Source organism: Numida meleagris, chromosome 17, assembly GCF_002078875.1.
Source record: "Numida meleagris isolate 19003 breed g44 Domestic line chromosome 17, NumMel1.0, whole genome shotgun sequence".
Taxonomy (NCBI): Eukaryota; Metazoa; Chordata; class Aves; order Galliformes; family Numididae; genus Numida; species Numida meleagris.
In genome coordinates, this window is record NC_034425.1 from 4,464,836 (window position 1) to 4,483,721 (window position 18,886).

At 43.0% G+C, this 18,886-nt stretch overlaps 1 protein-coding gene across 3 annotated transcripts in view; it reads right to left on the minus strand.

Annotated features, from left to right (window-relative positions):
• Positions 371-18,886, minus strand: part of ASPSCR1 (ASPSCR1, UBX domain containing tether for SLC2A4) — a 39,343-nt gene continuing 20,827 nt past the window's right edge. For 2 of the 3 annotated variants that reach the window (XM_021414811.1, XM_021414812.1), the window contains exons 8-16: positions 17,269-17,408; positions 14,724-14,805; positions 13,772-13,838; positions 13,084-13,146; positions 12,708-12,760; positions 3,865-3,916; positions 3,060-3,129; positions 2,559-2,743; positions 371-1,479 (exon numbers count right to left, since the gene is read on the minus strand). In XM_021414811.1, the coding sequence (XP_021270486.1) occupies positions 1,466-1,479; positions 2,559-2,743; positions 3,060-3,129; positions 3,865-3,916; positions 12,708-12,760; positions 13,084-13,146; positions 13,772-13,838; positions 14,724-14,805; positions 17,269-17,408 (726 nt within the window). In that variant the 3' untranslated portion in view covers positions 371-1,465. Of the gene's footprint in view, positions 1,480-2,558; positions 2,744-3,059; positions 3,130-3,864; positions 3,917-12,707; positions 12,761-13,083; positions 13,147-13,771; positions 13,839-14,723; positions 14,806-17,268; positions 17,409-18,886 lie in introns of those variants that run through there. The other variant, XR_002443846.1, reaches the window with a different exon arrangement.

An 18,886-nucleotide genomic window follows, 5' to 3' on the forward strand; every position in this document is an offset into this window, starting at 1 on the left:
GTTTTTACTCAAGCATTCTGCTCCCTCCACTTTAAGTCTCCTTCTGCCTCTTCCACCTTTCATGCTTCTCCCTCCCTTCGAGTTTCTTCAAAGCATCTAAAAGCATTTGGAAGTAATTAGACCTGAAGGGAAATGTTGGCCAGGCTGGGAGACAATGACAAGTGCCAGGAACCCTGGGTGCCCTTTCTAGCTACTTTGAAGTTCATTCAGATGGTACAAAGCTCTGTTTTGCTTTGTTGGAAAAAAAAAAAAAATGGGAGGAAGGGAATGAGGCATGACAGGCCCATTGAAAAGGGAGCAGGTTCCTGTGAACCGACAGAAACAGAGCACTGGGGGAAGGAACACATTATCAAAGAGACCGACAAAAAGGCCTCCTCTGGCCACTGTGCTTTATTACATCTCAAAATTGTGCAGATGCACACATAGTTTAGAGGACAATTGTCTGTACAGGGAAAATGGAAAATATGCTGTTACCGTAACACAGAACCCCAGCTTGCCCAATGTGAATCACCGATCCATGGAGAAGTCTTAAAAAACAACAACAAAAAAATACAGCACCATGGCAATTGTGGCACTATAATCTCCAGTGTAAGCACAGTCCTGAACAGTAACACGCATCCCACTGCAGCATCTGCAGGAGGCAAAGTTCAGGACCAGTGCTTCCCTCTGTGCACCAACTGCAATGCAGAGAACAGCTACATCTCAGACCACAGAAGATGTCTGTAGATTGATGGTCACGTGAAGAGGCTCCTATGGGATTTTTCTTTTCCCTGCATTATAGCTGTAGTTACTAACATAAATTATGTGCAGAGAAAATAAAACACTGAGCTCACAGCAGAAACAAACTCCAGATGCATTGCATTAACAGAAACCTGTGTTCTGGGGCAAATGAAAACGATGTAAGTGCAGCAGACCAAGAGTTTCATAGGAAAAGGCAATTTGAACTGTTGTAAGTGATGTGCTTCCCTTAACCCCACTTTCTAGCCATCTATACCCAGAATTACCAGCAAAAAGCAAAGAGGTCTTGTTCTAGTCAGCACTAAACTACAGGTAAAATTGGATTGTACTTTGCTGCTAGAGTTCAAGCAGCCAGACTCAAGTTATCTTTGGAAGTAGAAAGGCAAAAGGTAGGAGGATTTGAACTTAAAAATACGGATGGAATCAAAGTCCTTCACAGACATTATCTAGGAATTATTTTCCCTTCCATTCTCGATTCATATTATTTGCATGCAGGAAATGTTAAATTTAACCTCTAATCTTGCTTCTGTAGTCACAAAGCCCATAAACAGGCCTCCCACACCTCCGAAAGGTGAAACTGGCAGCTGAAAGAAGTAGCAATTTTCTGTTTATAACTAATGTTCATACGTATTAGATGTCTCCAGGACCACCAACAATTTCTTACAAATTCTGAAGTAGTTCGTCAGGAAAGAGGCACAACCGAATGCTCAGTGCAGCTCAGGATGCTTCATCTCTTCCCACCTACAACACAAATATAAGGCCATGAAAACACTTCAGCACGTAGCCCACACTGCATCATTTCTCAATAGCACGATCCCGTCCTGTGGGCTGCTGCGTTCAGGCAATGCTTGGGTTGCATGGAGGAACAGTTCTTCAGCAGATGGAATGGTGAATATGATGTGACTTTCAGGGAAGGGAACTCCATCCTACACATTACTGACACGCACGTTCGAGCACGTTATTAACTTTTCATACCAGCTGCTATAGTGGATAACCTCCATACCTAGGCAAGATGTTATTTTGTGCTTTATCCAGATAATCTTCACTCGAGAAAGTTCTACTCTGAAGTGGAATGGCTCAAGCGGCCTAGAAAAGGGAAACAGTAAAGATACTGTTTCCCATGGACTGTGCAACAGTATCCCAGTACCAGTGGTAGAATCCTAACAGTGGTTTGTGTTGGAAGGGACCTCAAAGCTCACCCAGTTTCAAACCCCTCCATGGGCTGGTTGCCTCCCACCAGCTCAGGCTGCCCAGGGCCCCATCCAGCCCAGCCCTGAGCACCTCCAGGGATGGAGCACTCACAGCTTCTCTGGGCAGCCTGTGCCAGGGCCTCACTGCCCTCACAGTGGAGAATTTCTTCCTATATCTAATGTAAATCTACTCTCTTTTCGTAGAAAATTGTTACCCCTTATCCCATCAAGGACAGATCAGCCAAAACAGGGAAACACACTCCAAGTGACCCTTTGCAGCCTTTCAGTAATTATTTCACACCTTTTGCTATGCTGCTGGAGCTGACAGCCCCACAAAACTAAGTATTAACATTCTATCAGGAAACTAACATTTGGCATTATTAGCCAGGGAATTCCAGATAAGGTTTCATAGTTTTACTGCCTTATAGAACAGGTATTCAGGCATCTCTCCAGTGAAGGCTGAGGTTTAAGGCATAAAATGGTTTGTGACTGACAGGCACTGATACACACGTCCTGCCAGCCTTCTGCTGACATCTTCAAGAGCAGTGTCAACACTGAAAGGGTTTGGCACAGAAGAGCCTACGTTTCTGTGGAGTTCAGTAGGAGAACTCTCCTCTGATTTTGTGATACCTGGCAGCTTCAGCCACTTGGGTACTTTCCCAGGGGCTCTTCTCAGCACCTGTGGAGCTTCGTGCACTCTTGCTGGTTCTGGTCGTTCTGTCTTTTTGTCGCTGCCCACTTCTGGTTCAGGTAGGGATGGAACTGTTGATTCTAAAGATGATGAGGCAGAAGGAACTAATGGTTTGGACAAACATCTGAGGAAGAAATAAGCAAGCAGAATTAAACTTTGGTTTTTTTCCATACTAGCCCCATGTACCACTACATTTAAGCTTTCTAAGTCGGACTGACAAGGCTCTTCTTTTCCATAATACAGACTCTAGGATTTACTTGGTTTAGTCTCTGAAATCCTGCTTTACTATGAAGGACTCATAAAGCTACAAATTCAGGTATGACTGTATGAAGGAGAAATTGAAGTCCTAGCATCTTCAAATCGTATTTCTTTTTAGAAAGGCACTCAATGCCTCCCCTCCCTGAAATACTCAACTGCAACCCTACTCAGTCCCAACATACCTGGCCATTAATAAATCAGCTGCAGAAGGGGAAACTGCAGAGCTCAGCAGGTCCGATTTCAGGTAACAATCTGTTTAAAATGAAACCCAGTGAAATCCAAACACTTGTTTGGTAACATAAAGACATCAACCACAGAATCACATAGCTCTATGCTCAACAAGTATCTGCTGCATACTATAGCAAGTCTTCCACCACCTGACAATCAGGACACTTTCAAGCTATGACTGTTTCTTACACAACTCAAGGTGCATTATTTTGTAATTCAGAACTCACATTCTTGACATTTTCTTTCAGTGCTCTCTCCATCTCGGAAGCTATTATGTAAAATGTGAGCGTTACTCAATTTCTGGGACGAAGAGAAATTCTAAGTGTAAACCCAGCTATCAGAGAACTGAGGACTCATATCTGTTCTCCCATCTCCAGCTAGTCCACACAGCAGGAGGTCTGTAAGAGCATTTCACAGTTGTCTAGTTAACATTTTCTACAGTGAAATTTCCTTCTATAGAATCATTCTTCTATCATTTTTGTCTTCATAGTAGATAATGCCGGCTCCATAGCCTAGCAAATCCCACATCAAATGTACTATATTTATATTTGTGCTTAAAATAACCGGTAGTCTAATCCACTTTTAGTGGGACCAAGCTAGCTCTGATGAGCTTCAGCCATTCTGAAGGGGAACAGTTACCAGCATTCGCAAGGACTGCGTTATCTTCCGTTGGAAGAAATCTGAACATGCTGATACAATTCTTTTCAGTCCTCTATAGGTGCTATACAATCAGCTGAAGAAGAGAGGAAGCTCACTCACCCCTGCGCTCCTCCGATCCAAAATGAATGACAGCAGCTGGAAAGAGTTCAGCCTGCAGCAAAGGGGAAAAAGAAGAGGTTACTGACTGTAGATGCTTCCACAGCCCACCGTGAACATTAGAGAGTGGTTAGACAGCTGTGGACAAACTCAGAGAGTTCAAGATCAGGTCACTGAAGCATCTATAATTCAGAAAAGTCTCAACTTGCGTAGAGCACAGGGCACTCACAGTAAATATGAAGCAAAACTCACAAGCTATTCTCCGATGCACAGATGTTCAGCAGCACATTCATTGTGCCAACAACGTGTTTGTTTTCAATCCAGTTTGAACTGCTAGCTCCTACTTGTTTGGATAACTGCTGTATTCTAACTTTTTTTTCACTCATTTAGCTCATTATGTGATCTAGGTAACGGTAGGACTGCCTTCTTCACATCTGCATTTATCATCTCGATGACCTTTATTTCATCTGCAAATATTATTATTTTGTATTTATATATTTACCTCCAAACCAGACAACAACAAATAGAGCATGCCCAGAACTGAACCCAGAACACCACCGCGATCCCTGTTTTTCAATAATTCCTCAGCAAGTGTTATTTGAGATGCGAGTCAGCCAAAGCATAATTAACTTAGTATGCATTTTAATTACTCTGTGGCACACCTTAAATATATATATATATGCATATAGGTCATGAAGCAATGAATCAAATGAGAACATGTTACAGTGTGTAAATTCATCGAGTCTGATCTCATTAAGTATTGCCTCCGTATAAAAATGATACGGTCCATCACATCAGAGAATGCTGGGAAACACTGCCTGGCCCACCGAGGATGGCCCCAGAAAGATGTGCACCTCATTACCTTGAATCTTTTTGCCTACCCCTTCAGCAGTTCACAAGCAAATTCTGTTCAAACACGTACACAAAGAACACTTTAAAGAGCGTATGATGATCAGTACACACTCCTTTGCCAGCACAGAAGTGCAATAAAGCCAGATTCAGACTTTTCACTTCTGTCATGGAGACAAAGAATGTTGACTAATGGTCTAACATTTTCTCTGGCAAAACAACACCACTATATTGCTTGAACAAAACAAACCAATAAGTCCTGCCAGCATCAGCTGCCCCTCTTCCTACTACCAAGGCACGCTCAGGAACTGCACAGGGCAGGCTGCCTGCTCTTGAGTTTTCTTGAGCCTCTGTTGCCACCATCAGCGCAGTCAGGATACTGGAACTGACGCTTCATCCAGCAAAGCAATTATAATCTCTCAAAGAAAACCAGATCTCTGCAGGAAAGCCTCCAGATTCCTACCTAGTACAGATGTAGATTAATCACGATGGATGAACTGGAGGTGAGATGAATCAGCTTCACCTGCCTTCCTGGTACAAATGTCAATGAGTACCTGGCATTGTGAGCTTATGGACATTAACCCAAAAGGTTCTGTAGACTTCCATATGTAGCAGGGCCTTCACATTAGACTAAAGCAGAAGAGACATCCTCCCATCTACTGCAAGCCTCAGCTCCTGCCTAGCGACCAGGAATCTTCATATCCTCAAAATGACATTTTAGCAGAAAACATTACTTACTAGGTCTTTTACCATGTTACTCCTCAATCAACAGCGCCTAAGATTGCCTGCTCCAGTCACAAAGACAGCTCTCCATAAACTTTTTAATTAAAAAGTACCAGCCACAGTTTAGAAACCCCAGAGAAAATTCTTCCAAGAGCTTTGATGTTTCCGCTGCATTCGTCTGAAGGGATCCCTCTATTTAGGAAATGGGTGGCTTAAAAGGGAGCCCCCCCAGCACCCCCTCCCCGAACACACATACACTCAAGCCCTTTTACACACAACATCCTTTTCATGCCAGCTGCAAGTTGGAAAATGAGGTTTTTGTAGCGTGTTAGTGTTGGAATTTTTTAATAACCTCCCCTCTCTGTTTTTCCCCTCCTGCCCAATTATCTTGGTAAATAATTAACATTCTGAAGGAGATAAGTAAGCACAACATCTCAGAACTCAAAGCCTTTTAGTTCAAAGCCCTGCCTTCCTCTCTCCCTTTCCCCACTGCCACCACCAAAACTTTCTTGTCAATCAAGCTCTGGGCACACACATCAAAGCTCCATGTGGGAATGGCCCCAAGGGGTCAAAGAAAATTCATGGCAGGGCCAATGTGAGGCACAAAGAGAGAGAAAGAAGCACAGACCGAGCGCTAGACAGACACGCTCAACCACAGGAGCACACAAACAGAATGTGCCCCAATATAAACCTCTACCCTATTTACTCACAAGTTGACAAATAATCATAGTTCTGAACTTCAGGCTCCACCACCACAACCGTTTTCCACTGCTGGCTAAACATCAATCCAAAATCTTTTAACTGAAAGGCTCTTAAAGGCACTGGACAGCAGTTCACAGGCACACAGAACGCAACCTCCTTCCCATGGCGGAGCACTTCCCTCCACCACTACCCCGTCCTAGTGCTCAGCCAGCAGGGCTCTGTTGCCAAATTTCTATCTGAGAAGCTCTTCCAGTCTGATCTTTCTCCAGAGTAACGGTTCATTCACACTATCCCTTATCCAGCTTCCTCGTTGCAGAATTCCCAGGTGCCACCCCTATTCCGGGCTCACTGCAGGTGCAGTACAGGAAACAGCCAGCTGGATCTCACTGATACCCCATGAGTTCTCCAGCCAGTCACCAGCAGGACACACAGCCTGAGAGCTTTCTGCAACACTAAATATTATAAATATATATAAATACACTCACGGAGTGGAATAACCTCACTTGTCAAGGAATGCCTCGGCATAAAGATGAGAAGGCGTTAGTATCTCCAGGTCAGGAAAATACACAACCCTAAAGCTGGAGCTTTAGTATTCCCCAGCATCACTTAGGATGCAAAAGTCACATATTGGGCAGAACGTTATTTGAAATATATACTCTGAGGTCAGCTGCTATTTCTTCGTTTACATGTGTCTGTGCCCCTAGAAGATGAATCCTGCAGTTCTTACATTCACTGCACAGGATTCTTTTAAGAATATCATTGAGCAAAGAGAGATTTAGAAACCTCTCCCACCTACACTGGGTGCAGCAGACCAACCAAACGAATCACAGGTTGCTTAAAACAAACATTCAAAAAACTCCACTCTGTGATATGCAAAGAATTATTACAGTATAAGTCAACAGCTAGTTCCTACACTCAAATACCCAGCATTTCTCTTCCCTCCTGCTTTCATTTCCAGCCAAAGGTACAATGCTACTCTTACAGGGAAAATTACAACTACTCAACTATGGAATTATAAAGTTCAAATCACGCTGTACAAGGCATATTTGCAAGATGTAGTTAGATTATCTTTACTGCAAGAGTACCCAGAAATCCAACTGGAAATGGTGTCCTAGTGTGCAGTATATATATATGTGTGTGTGTATAATGAAAAGCAACACACAATGTAAATTAAAAATGTGAGAAACTACCATTAATTTTTCATACCAATGAAAAACTGAGAACTAATGAGAATAAATAACTTATTCGAGGTCACACAAAATGGCAGTAGCAGAAATTACAACTGAATATACATTTCCAGAGAACCAACCAGGGTCGTAGTCATAGCCACCGATGAGGCAAGAAGCAGAAGAACCACTGTCCTGCTTGTCACCCTCTGTATTTAAGGAGGGTCATTCCTAACACACAATTCCCCAGGTTTTTAAAATTTCTCATTAACACAGCTTCACCAATTTGCTTCATTATAGATTTAGATCAACGCTTTCCATTTCTGCTATCGGGAGACCAGCCTGTTACTCACACCGCCACGTTCAGTCAAACTCTGGAGCTACAGTAACCCAAAATTCTATTTCAGACAAACCGAGCGAAGTTACTCAGATACCACAGTGGTGAGCATGGTTTATGACAGCAGAGCATCCTGGTTATAGAGTGGTATATTGGGTCATGATAAAAATATCTATCCTAGAACAAAATTCCACTGTGAATCCAACTGTGACGCACGGGAGAAATATTTCTGATTTATTTTTTTTTTACTGCATGTTTTAGTCATTTGTTCTCTAGAGTACAAAAACGATTTCAGACGGTACCCTCCCCCAGTAACATCTCAATACTTATTCCTTCAGTGGGCATTTCTGGATGCACGCATTCCAAAAATCCTACAACCGAGTACCGCAAAATAGGCGGTATTCATTATTACCGTGCAGTTATGCTGCTCACAGAAAGAATGATGCTTTCAAATCAGGCAGGGGCTGTTGTCTAAGGGGAGCTCGCAGCTGCCAGAATGAGAAGCATTCTTTCCGTTACATGATCTGAAAAGATTAGAGTGCCACAGGTCTGCTGTTAGTTTGATGTTAAAAGATGAATAAGAAAATAAGCACTTCAAAGGAACACGCGCATGGAAGGAGAAACCCAAGCTACCAACATGAAATACTGCACAGTACACACACCCCAAACACATAAACTAGCCCTTGGAAAATTCAACCGGAAAGCCGGTGGATCAAAAGCTTCCTCTAGCAAGACTGCAAAGCATTGCTGAAACAGAAATAAACACCACAGCCATGGTGAAAGGGGCAAAGTGACTAAGTGGCTCTTGTTTATAACCTGAGAACAAAGCTTCTCAATGTGGACTGCAACTGCAAAAGAAGATGGATATTCTGCGGCCAATACGGGGGAAATCTGATCCAGCTTGAACAGGGGCCCTTTAAAATTCATAAGGCAAAGATAAGACTTGAAAGCACTATTTTGAGAAGGCTACTTAAGAAGGAATCCAGGTATAAAGAGTATTCATTGAGCCCTTGAGCTGAGATCAGAAAGATTTGGCCTCCGAAATTAATAGTAGAAGAGGGAATATTTTTGGCAGGATTTCCACTCTAAGCTACGCCATGCAAGAAAGGCCTAATCCTTACTGCACTGACTTGCCCTCATCCAAGTCAGCACAAGAAACAAGTACGTACGGCCGTTACGAGTTACCAGAACTACCACGACAAATAGGAGGTAAGATTCCTACCAAAACCCACTTAGATGAGAAAATCCTGAGTAGCTAATAAAGGGCTGAGGCTTCACACAGGAAGGTGAATGCCATCCTCTGGATGAATTTCAGTATTAATTGCGATTTTCCCTGTTAGTGAGAGGAGTAACACCAAGACCGGCCACTGGAAGTACCTCTGGTGGACTGATTCTTGTGAAGAAGTTTTTTCTGAAATTGCATTCAGATTCTTGCCAAAAGCCAGAAGGCTTCACGCTGCCCAAGTCACAGTCAGCTCCAGTGAATGGAATGCCAGACGTGTTGCCCAAAATGGCATTAACAAATAGGATATGGAAACAGAACTGAAGGCAAAGAAAGGAACAAACAGCTCCTCTGCACTCCTACCCCACAGTATGTGCCAGAGGAAACACTTGGTGCACTCTAAGATCTGATTAAAAAAACTATTTACGTGGAAGAGCGTGGATTCCTTCAGCTCCTCTGAAGAGCTAATATGGCCTCTTGCCCTCTTTGCTGCCTTGACCTTCTCAGTGGCTGGTACTCTTACCTTCTACTAACTCTTTCCTAGTACTAACTCAGCATTAATTACTTTTTCTGCTTACACCCTCCAGATACATGCTACTCAAGTGCCTGGTTCTGGGAGGAGCAAGAAAGGGAAGAGCAGTTCTGAGAAGCTTGGCTAGCCTAGGGAAGCACAAACAGGCAATGATCGCTGTAAGAAACTCAAGGCCAAGTGCTACAACAGGGAAGCCTGTGGTTGTTCAGTTCTGGAGAGCAGAACATTATAAAGCACTTCAAGGGACGTGAGGATAAGGCAGCCAGCAAAAATAACAATAACAAAAATAAAATAGAAAAATCAAAGCAATGTCTTGAAGTCTTCATAGGTTCCAGAATACCTTGTTGCCAGTCTGTGTGCTCACGATAGTTTAAGTCCACACATTTCAGAAGAATTCACTTCAGACATTTCCTTCAGTCCAAATATCTTGGCAAACAAGTTGACAATATTTGGTTTTTTTCCCTGGTTTTGCTTATATCATAAAGGTTCGCCCTTCATTGTAAGCTATCAGATTTAATAAATGTGGTTCCAATCTTAGCAGCTTGGATGTAGTGGGAGAGTGGAGAGAAGAGAAATATTGATAATATTGTGCTCCACCATCTGCAGTGACTCCCATGACTGGCTTCAACACGAACTACAATCACATAAATATATCAACACTTAACTATGCCCACATTACTACCTCAGACCATTTACTTTTTCTTACAGGTATAACCACAGCAGCCTGAAAACTGGAAGATAACCTACTGCTAGCATGAATCCTGGGAAATCTAGGTGCAGCTCTGTGATCCACACCTGACGTTGGACAAGCATTCCCAACCAACCAATTCTTAGCCATATCACACAAAACAGAACTCTACCCACTACAGTACGTTCCTAAAACATCCAGGCTGGCAGCAGTTGATGTCCAGAACGTTTCATGCTGGGGCTCAAGCAGTCTCTGCCTCTGACAGTCTCAACGATGACCAGTGGTTTCTAGAAAATCCCTGAAAGGCGATTTCAAGGTGATAAGGACAGGAGCACCAGCAGGCTCCAACAGCGACAGAAAACAACAGAAAGCAGTGTCAGAAAAATGAAGTACCTAGAACTTCAGGAGCAACAAAATATCCAAGAGGTAAGAACCAAGAATAGGGAAAAGGTTAATTACAGAGGCAGATTTTGAATCTTCAGCATCTTGGATGTACTTAACAACAACAAAAAAATCTTAAAGAAAAAAAACAGTGTCAAAACTCAAAGCCTATTGGATTCTAGAGGAGAATGTGGCGTATGGAAAAGAAATCACTGCAGAGACACTGAAAAGAAGCAGTATATTTTGTAGGAACAGACGAGAAACTGGAGGCTGAGACAGGAAAGCTTGGAAGGCATCCCAGCCAAACCTTAGAAAAAGACGAAACGTTCATTTTATGCAGAAGACATTTGCTGTCGAGAGCTGTGGAGAGACTTTGGAATTATGAAGAAAAGCTTTCCAATAAGTAGGTTAGAAAACTTGCATAAAGGAACTCTAGGTGAGGATGTGTTCAGATGTGACAGCTTAAGACAAAGATGAGAGAAGGTGTGGGGGCACGGAGTAGCGTGCATGTGCCATTCCAAACAGGCCTATACAAGCCACAATTCCAAGGCTGCTTCCCTTGCCTCAGAACAGCTAACAAGTGCATAACATTTTTTATTATCTGCTGTTCCTCTGAATGTTTTCCAAATGTATTATTAGCAATGCAACTATAACCGGTTTCCTTTTCCTGGAGTTTCTCAGAAATCTGAAGACAAAATTTGTCTTTTGCATTTCCCATCATGGTTACCATGTGGGACTTGAGACAGTGTTTTGGATGGCAGATGTGGATGAGATGGCACAAGTCAGAGGAAGCTGGGAGGAACTGCCTTCATGCCTGAGTAGGAAAGTCTCCTGTTTCAAAGAACAAAGTGTTTTCTCCTGGTATTTTTATTATTGATTAAATCATACAAAAACGGCTTTGAAAAGAAAATCATTTGTCACCCCACTCACCACAGTGTTATGTCTTACCAAGACATACGTGTTCACATTCCTGTCTGGCAGGAGAAGCATAGTCTTCTGCAGAGCACATTCAAAGAGATGACATGCCTAAGTAGAGTGTAGGAAGTCTGACAGAAACAGAGTAGTCCTCAGGCTGTGCAGCTGGGCAGAGGCCAAGAGCTACTGCACAGCACTTCCTGAAGCATGGAACCAAACGAGGCTGTGATCCCCAAGAAGCGCAGGACTCTCTAGCAATCCATACCTGTCCTAAGTACTGTGACAATACAAAGAATGCTGACATAAAACCACTCCCAAAACCGCAAATTTCAGCAATGAATCTTGAACAGCGTATAGAAAGAGGAGAGATTTCTCGCTGTGAACACAGGGATACACACTTTGCCTCTCTGAATGTTCAGTAGACTACGGAGCAGCTGCACTTGTATCGTATCCACATGGCCTGGTCATGAAGTTGTGGAATTTGGAAAGCTCCATCAGAAACTACTTCAGAGACATGCTAATTCCTACCTAACTCACCACACTGCCTGAAAGGTCCCTTCTTCTCTCTTGCCGCTGCACCATCCTGCTCTCTCTGAGGCATCAAGCTAAAACTTTCACTGCAGTCTGCTTGGCTCTTTACGCTGCAAGTGATCCTCAGTCCATCAGTGCAAAAGGCCACGAAGCTCTGAATGACACCACATTTTAAACATCGTGAACGTGGGGTAATACAACGGGTAAAATCTCTTCAACAACCTCTCAGCACGTGTAATGTACGTGGCCATGTGTCTGGCCAGAGATTTTTTGTGAAAAGAAAATCCACGACTCTGGATTTGAAAAATTAAACATTTATACAGCAGTTTCAAAACAGTCAGATTTGTGACTAATACAGCCTCTATTTCATGCTGTAGAAATTGAGAACAGCCACCTATCCAAATCCAGTGCCACATCTCCTACTATATCAGGCCAGCTACAAACATAACAAACTGTTCTTGCTTTTTTTAAGGTTAAATACAATTTTAAGAAAGGTTAAATGCAGTTCTAAATATTTTAAGGTTAAATACAGTTCAGACTTCACAAGGCACTAGTTGTATGTATACAACAATATGAACCCCCTTCCCCTGCCACAAAAAAAAGCACATATTGCTGCACAAGGTGGACCTCTTCTGGTGAGGAACTTGTGCTCTGAAGCACCTGGTCCCATTAGTTGTGGCAAAGCAGAGATCTACAGGGATCACAGCAGCACACAGCTTCTTTTTAAAGTAACTAAAGCATATGGCGGCAAGGGGGAGCAGCAAGGCAGAGAGAATCAGAGCACACACGTGTGTCCTTACCTCAGAGAGCGTCAAACTTTCATCGTTCAAGATGACTCTGGGAGGTGCAATAACTGAAGTTAAAAAACAAGTTACAAAACAGGGCCACCCAGCAACCAATACAATAAACACAGCAGGTATGGGAGGGATTACTGCTTTTTCTTTTTTTAAAAAGAGTGACACTTCCACACTGCCCACAAAGGCTCCTTATTAGGTAGAATCATAACATGGCTAAGAGCAGATTATACCTCCCTTGCATTCTGGTGCCGTATTTAGGGGGAAAAAAAAGTATATCCCTCCCCAGATTATATCTCATGACATCACAAGATCTCATATGCATCACAATTAGGAAAAGGCTTTATGAAGTAAGGTCAAATATTAGCAACAGCACACTCACACAAGTAAAACGGCAAATCTGGATCTGCAAGGTGGCTCCTTACAAAATCTTTCACAATGCCAACTGTGAAAAAAAGGAAGAGAGAAAAGTTTGCTGAATTACATTTATTTCTTCAGATACCGGGCAGAAGGGCTAGCAGGTACCTCCAGAGCTACCCTCTGCAACATCTGCAGATCACCTTTTGCCCAAAGGAACACTACACCTGTTACTACTGCAGACTTCTTGGAGAACATGCTTAGATGTGATAGCTCCCTGGTAAAAATCAAAGGACGTTGTCACATCAATTTTTTCCAAGGAAATCCAACAGCAGCTCCAAGATTTGCAGACAGCAAGCAGGTGAGATGCTGCTAACTAATTCTTAGTTTTTCCTTCCACTTAGAAGTATCAAAAATGGCATCGCTGCCAGCTCAAAATAAGATGATCTAAATTAATAACAGCAAAGGTTGCTCTGCACACAGTCTGACTAACTTTTGCAAACTGAAAGTGGCAGAAAGTTCCAGCTCCTGCGTTCTTTATTATAGTAGGTAAAGCTTGTTTCCTTATTTTCATTTTTTTCCTAAGAGGAAGTGCATTACTCCCCTGGCCAGCAGAAAGATCAGCCCAGAGATACTCCTCTTTTGTCAAGCAACTAACCAGTGCTGAGAGAGGTGAGCTGCAGGCACATGGCTGAAGCAGAGGCTGCTCTTACCAGTCTCAGTAGGTCGGAAGAACCCCTGCAGGACATGGCGGTCAGGGAAATGGATTCTCAGCACCACCTAGTCGGAGGCAAAGCACATCAGGTCAGTTGTGCACGGCCATTTGGGAAGGCCTGTCCTTGGCTTCGAATCTGTGCTTTTCTTTTTTAAACAGGGAGATTTGAATCAAAACTCTACAGGCACAGAATAACATACGGGTTGGTAATTACTGTGCAGCTCCTCAGAGGACACACACAGGCTGCCTGGCTTCCCAAGACCATAAGAGAAATGATCTGTACAAACACTATCTTGCACAGTGCAGCAGCATTGTCAATTAGCTCCCTGTGCTAATCAATGCTCAAAAGGCATTACTATCTCCTAAATATGGACAGGTATAGACAGTGAATCAGCATCTTGAAGCACCTGTGGTAGCAGGAATCTGACAGTCACACAGCTCCCAGGCAGTATATCTAAAATAACTTGTACCATTCTATTTCCAGTGCTGGTCAGACAGCACCTAGCTTGAGAACTTAATCTCTTATTTCTTCGCAGCAAATCACAAAACACAAAAACTGCAGTAGGATCATATTTACAAAGTGAGGTTTCTCCAGTCCATAGCATCTTATTTAACCAGTAATGAGATACGACTGAAACTTAACAGTTTACAGAGGAGAGGTGGATAGAAAAGTTCAGTCAGGTAGGCTGACGGTGCATGTAAGGGGGTTTTGAACCATCATCTGGAACAAAACAAAAGGAGTTATACTGCCTGGCACTCAACCACATCATTCTATGTGAGATGATTTTACATGGTACAGCTTTTATGCAAGTCCCACAAACAATTAACAAGGAAGGAATTCGCAAAGTCATCCTGTAAGTAGCTGAAGATCCCGTTGTTCTCACCTGGTTTACAAAGCTACTAACCCCCAAGTTTGGACCAGCCAGGACTGGAAAAAGAACAAAGGCTACCTTTGGGTAACGTTCTATCTTTTCTTTCAGCTGAGCCTCCCTTAAAGACTTGGTCAGCAGTGGAGCGTCTTCCAGGCGTTTCCTAGATACATGAGAGCAGTATTTGAGATGAAACAGTGCATTCATGAAAAAAAAAATAATTCTATTTTCCTGTAAGCAAAGAAATAAGCTTAGTTCCAACAGATCCCTTCCAAACCCATGTTCAGCTTCAGATCTTTTCCTTGTTTCTGGATGTGCTATTTACCAGGATACATTTTGGTGAAAGATTTGATCATATAATTCCAATAACACACAACTATTTGTAAGTTCTCTGCTATTCCTATCCGGTCTGAAGGACCTCATTTTATTTTTGAGAATCATCAAGGTACCTCAGGAACAGCAGCTGCTGAACAGAACCATGACAGGCTTAATTCACCCACTGTACTCAGAGCTGTCAGCTGGTACACCACATCCTAAAATGCTCTGAAAGCATTACTCACAGTTTGAAAAGCAAACACAAAATTAACCTGTACCGTGTTTTCTTTGCGTACTGATTTCTATCAATTCTTGTCTCTTCACAAAATCAGAATTAAATTCTAATTGCACATAAAATATTGTCTTGCATGCAACTAGTCCTTGGTAAGATTCAGCAGCTTAAATCAGAAGCCAACTGATATCACTTTCATGTGGAACTTGTCTTTGTATTTATCCCTGGCTGTGAGGGGGGAAAAGGATTACAAGCATCAGCAAGTTTGGAAATGAGGAAATTTTTGAGGGGGCTGAATTCCAGTAACCCCCAACCAAATGACCCTACATTTGTACCACTAACTACTCCAGACCCACAAGCAGCAGAGCAATTTTCAAGCCCATCTGTGTACTCATGTGGATTTCAGAGGCCTATGGGGAAAAAACCAGCTCCAACTCATCTTGGCTATGGTGCAGATTCATGGATTACTTGCAGAGTTTAAAGGAATGTTGTGATGCTCTTGAAAATAAATACACTGATGAAATTTATTTGAGGACATACTGACAGCGAAGTGCTGTTGTGATAGGGAGGCTACCTTACCTTAAGTCAAGTTTTTAGTTCAGAACTAGAATTTAAGTACAATAAAGTTATAAATAATCAACAACAAGTTACTTAAACAGTGAGGTGCCTTGTTAGCTCAGCTTCCTACAGTTCCTCCGTCTCTTTGTGTGCCCCTCAAGCATTCTCATGTCTTGATTTGTGGTTCCATTTGCATTTGCATTATTTCAATCTGGATAACATCTCAAATTTGGGCTTTTTAAACAAGGTATAATAAAAGGTTACTTCTGCTTCATAAAATATAAGGCTTTTCTTTCTGGCTGAAAAAGCTAGTAATGAAGTCACAGCATCGTTTGGTTTGGAAAGGACCTTAAAGATCATCTAGTTCCAACCTCCCTGCCACGAGCTCAAAGCCCCATCCAACCTGGCCTTAACACTTCCAGGGCATCCACAACTTCTCTGGGCAAGCTGTACCAGTGCCTCACCACCCTCACGGTGGAGAACTCCTTCCCAGTGTCTAAACTAAATCTACCCTCTTCTAGTTTAAAGCAACTACCCCATCCTATCACTGCACTCCCTGATAGGGTCCCTACCCAATATTCCTGCAGTTCCCTTTAGGTATTGGAAGGCTGCTATAAGGTCTCCCCAGAGCCTTTTCTTCTTCTCTAGACTGAACAACCCCATCTCTCTTAGCCTTTCTTCAGAGGAAAAGCGCTCCAGCCCTCTGATCATCTCAAGACCCTCCTCTGGACTTTCTCCAGCAGAAACACATCCTTCTTACATTGAGGGCCGCAAAGCTGAACACAGTACTCCAATGTAGGGCCTCACAAGAGTGGAGCTGAGGGGGAGAATCCCCTCCCTTGACACGCTCATCACGCTGCTTTTGATGCTTACTCAGTGGGAGTTGCTCCTATGAAGCTGTAACACTGTGTTCATACATTTGTCTATTAGAAATTACTAATTCCAGACATTCAATTCCTAGCAGCTAATGTGAAGTCAGATCAAAACAGAAAGCAGGAGTTCACCACTGTTTTGGGCCTCCAGCAAATAAGAGCACATCTAATATAAAGACAGCGGCTTATCTTTCAGAAGAAAGGAGAAGGAAAAAAAAAAAAGACAGGGTGTTAAGTAGCTTTGATTAACTCTTTGAAATGTAGAAGGCAGGAAGGAACCTTTCTTTTACTCCTTTTCTTAGCAAGGGACTGGCCCTGACTAGCTCGAGGTTCTCAGATAAACTTATCACCACATAGGCATCATGATGAAACTTTCAAGTGAAGCTTTCAAGTGAAACAATTATCCCAAACACAAACAGTTAACTAGTTCACACAAAAACAAAGGTTCTTTAAACAGAAACATGGCATAGCCTTTGAAATCAAACGGCACAAAGGGTCGAGGTTTCCAGCACTTATCATTAATTCCATACCCAGTAACTTACCTACAGCCCTTACCCCAGAAACCACAGCCAGCAACAGGGGCACTGTGCGACTGTGTTCAGCAAAAGGATATGAAGCAAACTCAGTCACCAGGAGAAAGGGAACTTGCCTCTCACTCTGCAGTTGTGCCAAACGTTTCCGTACATCATCCACTGTGACTTCAAAAAACTCATCAGGAAGGTCTTCCAGCTCAGCAGGAAGCGGTTCTAGCAGGTCTGGGTGACACAGAAGTGGCTCTCGTTCTACAAGCTACAGAATAAAACCAGGTGTGGGTTAGTCTTAAAAGCACTGCTTTGCTTACACTGCCAGGTTCCTGGAAAAACAAGTGTTTGCAAACTGAATTATAATCACGAGAATTCATGACACTAAGAACATACATTCACTGTGCAGAGCCTGTCAATGTTTCAATTAGACTTTTTTTTTTTTAATAGTTGATAGAGCTGCACCCTAACAGCTAGCTGCTCTCCTCTGTCTGCATAGGAGCCCAGAGTAATAACCTCAGCAGTCACATAACGTGGGGAGAGAGCATTCCCCTGCAGCAAGGGTGATCTTTTCACTAACACAACAGTATTTTGCTAGTTACAAGCTCATTACAAGTATCCCATTCTCAAAATCAAACCTTAGGCTCACTCTACTGCACTCTCTCACCATCCTACAGGCATCACACAACTAGTGCAGGTGCTATTCTAAGTACCAGAGCTTATGAAACACCCTTCTGAGCTGTTCATCTGCCATGTACCCCTGCCTGTCATCATACCTTCTGTTCTCTTTGCTTCACATTCTCTTGCCATACAGCCAAGGGCATCAGTTCCCAGTCAGGTCTCAACCCATTTTTTCTTAATCTGGGGAGCCATCCTTCGACCTACAGAGTTCTCTCAACTCAGTCACTAAGGGGTTTTATCATACACGTTTCAACCTGGTTTCTGGTACGTATCCTCTCTCATCCAACACATAGAGCTCCCTTAGACAGTGAAACCCTTTTGCTCTGCACTTTAAAAAGTACTTGGCACTGAATTCAGCCTTTGTTGCAGGCAGTGGAGACAGACGCTGGGGGAACATTTCGCTGTAAGCATTAGCTGCTGCAAAGGTACTCCTTACATTTATTGGCCAATTTCCCTACACCACAAGTGCTCAGGACAGGCTGCTCAGGCAGCACACAGACCCCCAACAGCCCAGACAACCCTTGCTCCCGCAGGGTGCAGGCAGCCTGCCCCCCCATTTCCAAAGCCCAGAGCTGGAGTTAGAGATCACAATGGCAAACCATGAAGCATCCTGACCTGTAACTGCGGTTGCAGTTGTAAAATCTACAGTATACACACACCAATTTCAAACTTATTAGATGGCGTTCACCACCTCTGAAGGAAGACTGACATTACCTACCCCTTCCAGCTCAGAGAAGATGCTGCCTATGATCCCTAACACCAGAAGCACCACTGCAAGGGTCACATACACAGAAGGCAGTTACATGTCTGTTCACTCTTGAACAATTCAAACTTTTTAAGCCCTAGACATCTTTAAATGCCTGAAGCTTTAGAGCAGTGCACTACGCTACAGGCAGCAAGATTTGCAGGGGGAAGCAGTCCATGACTGAGGAGCTCCACGAGAACAGAAGTTCTGATAGTTAATACAGCATTTCTTCACAGTCAGCCCGACGCAGCTCTAGGCTCTACGAACAAATCTGTTTCCCATTTCTCCCCCCTATATTCCCTTATATATTCTTTCCAATC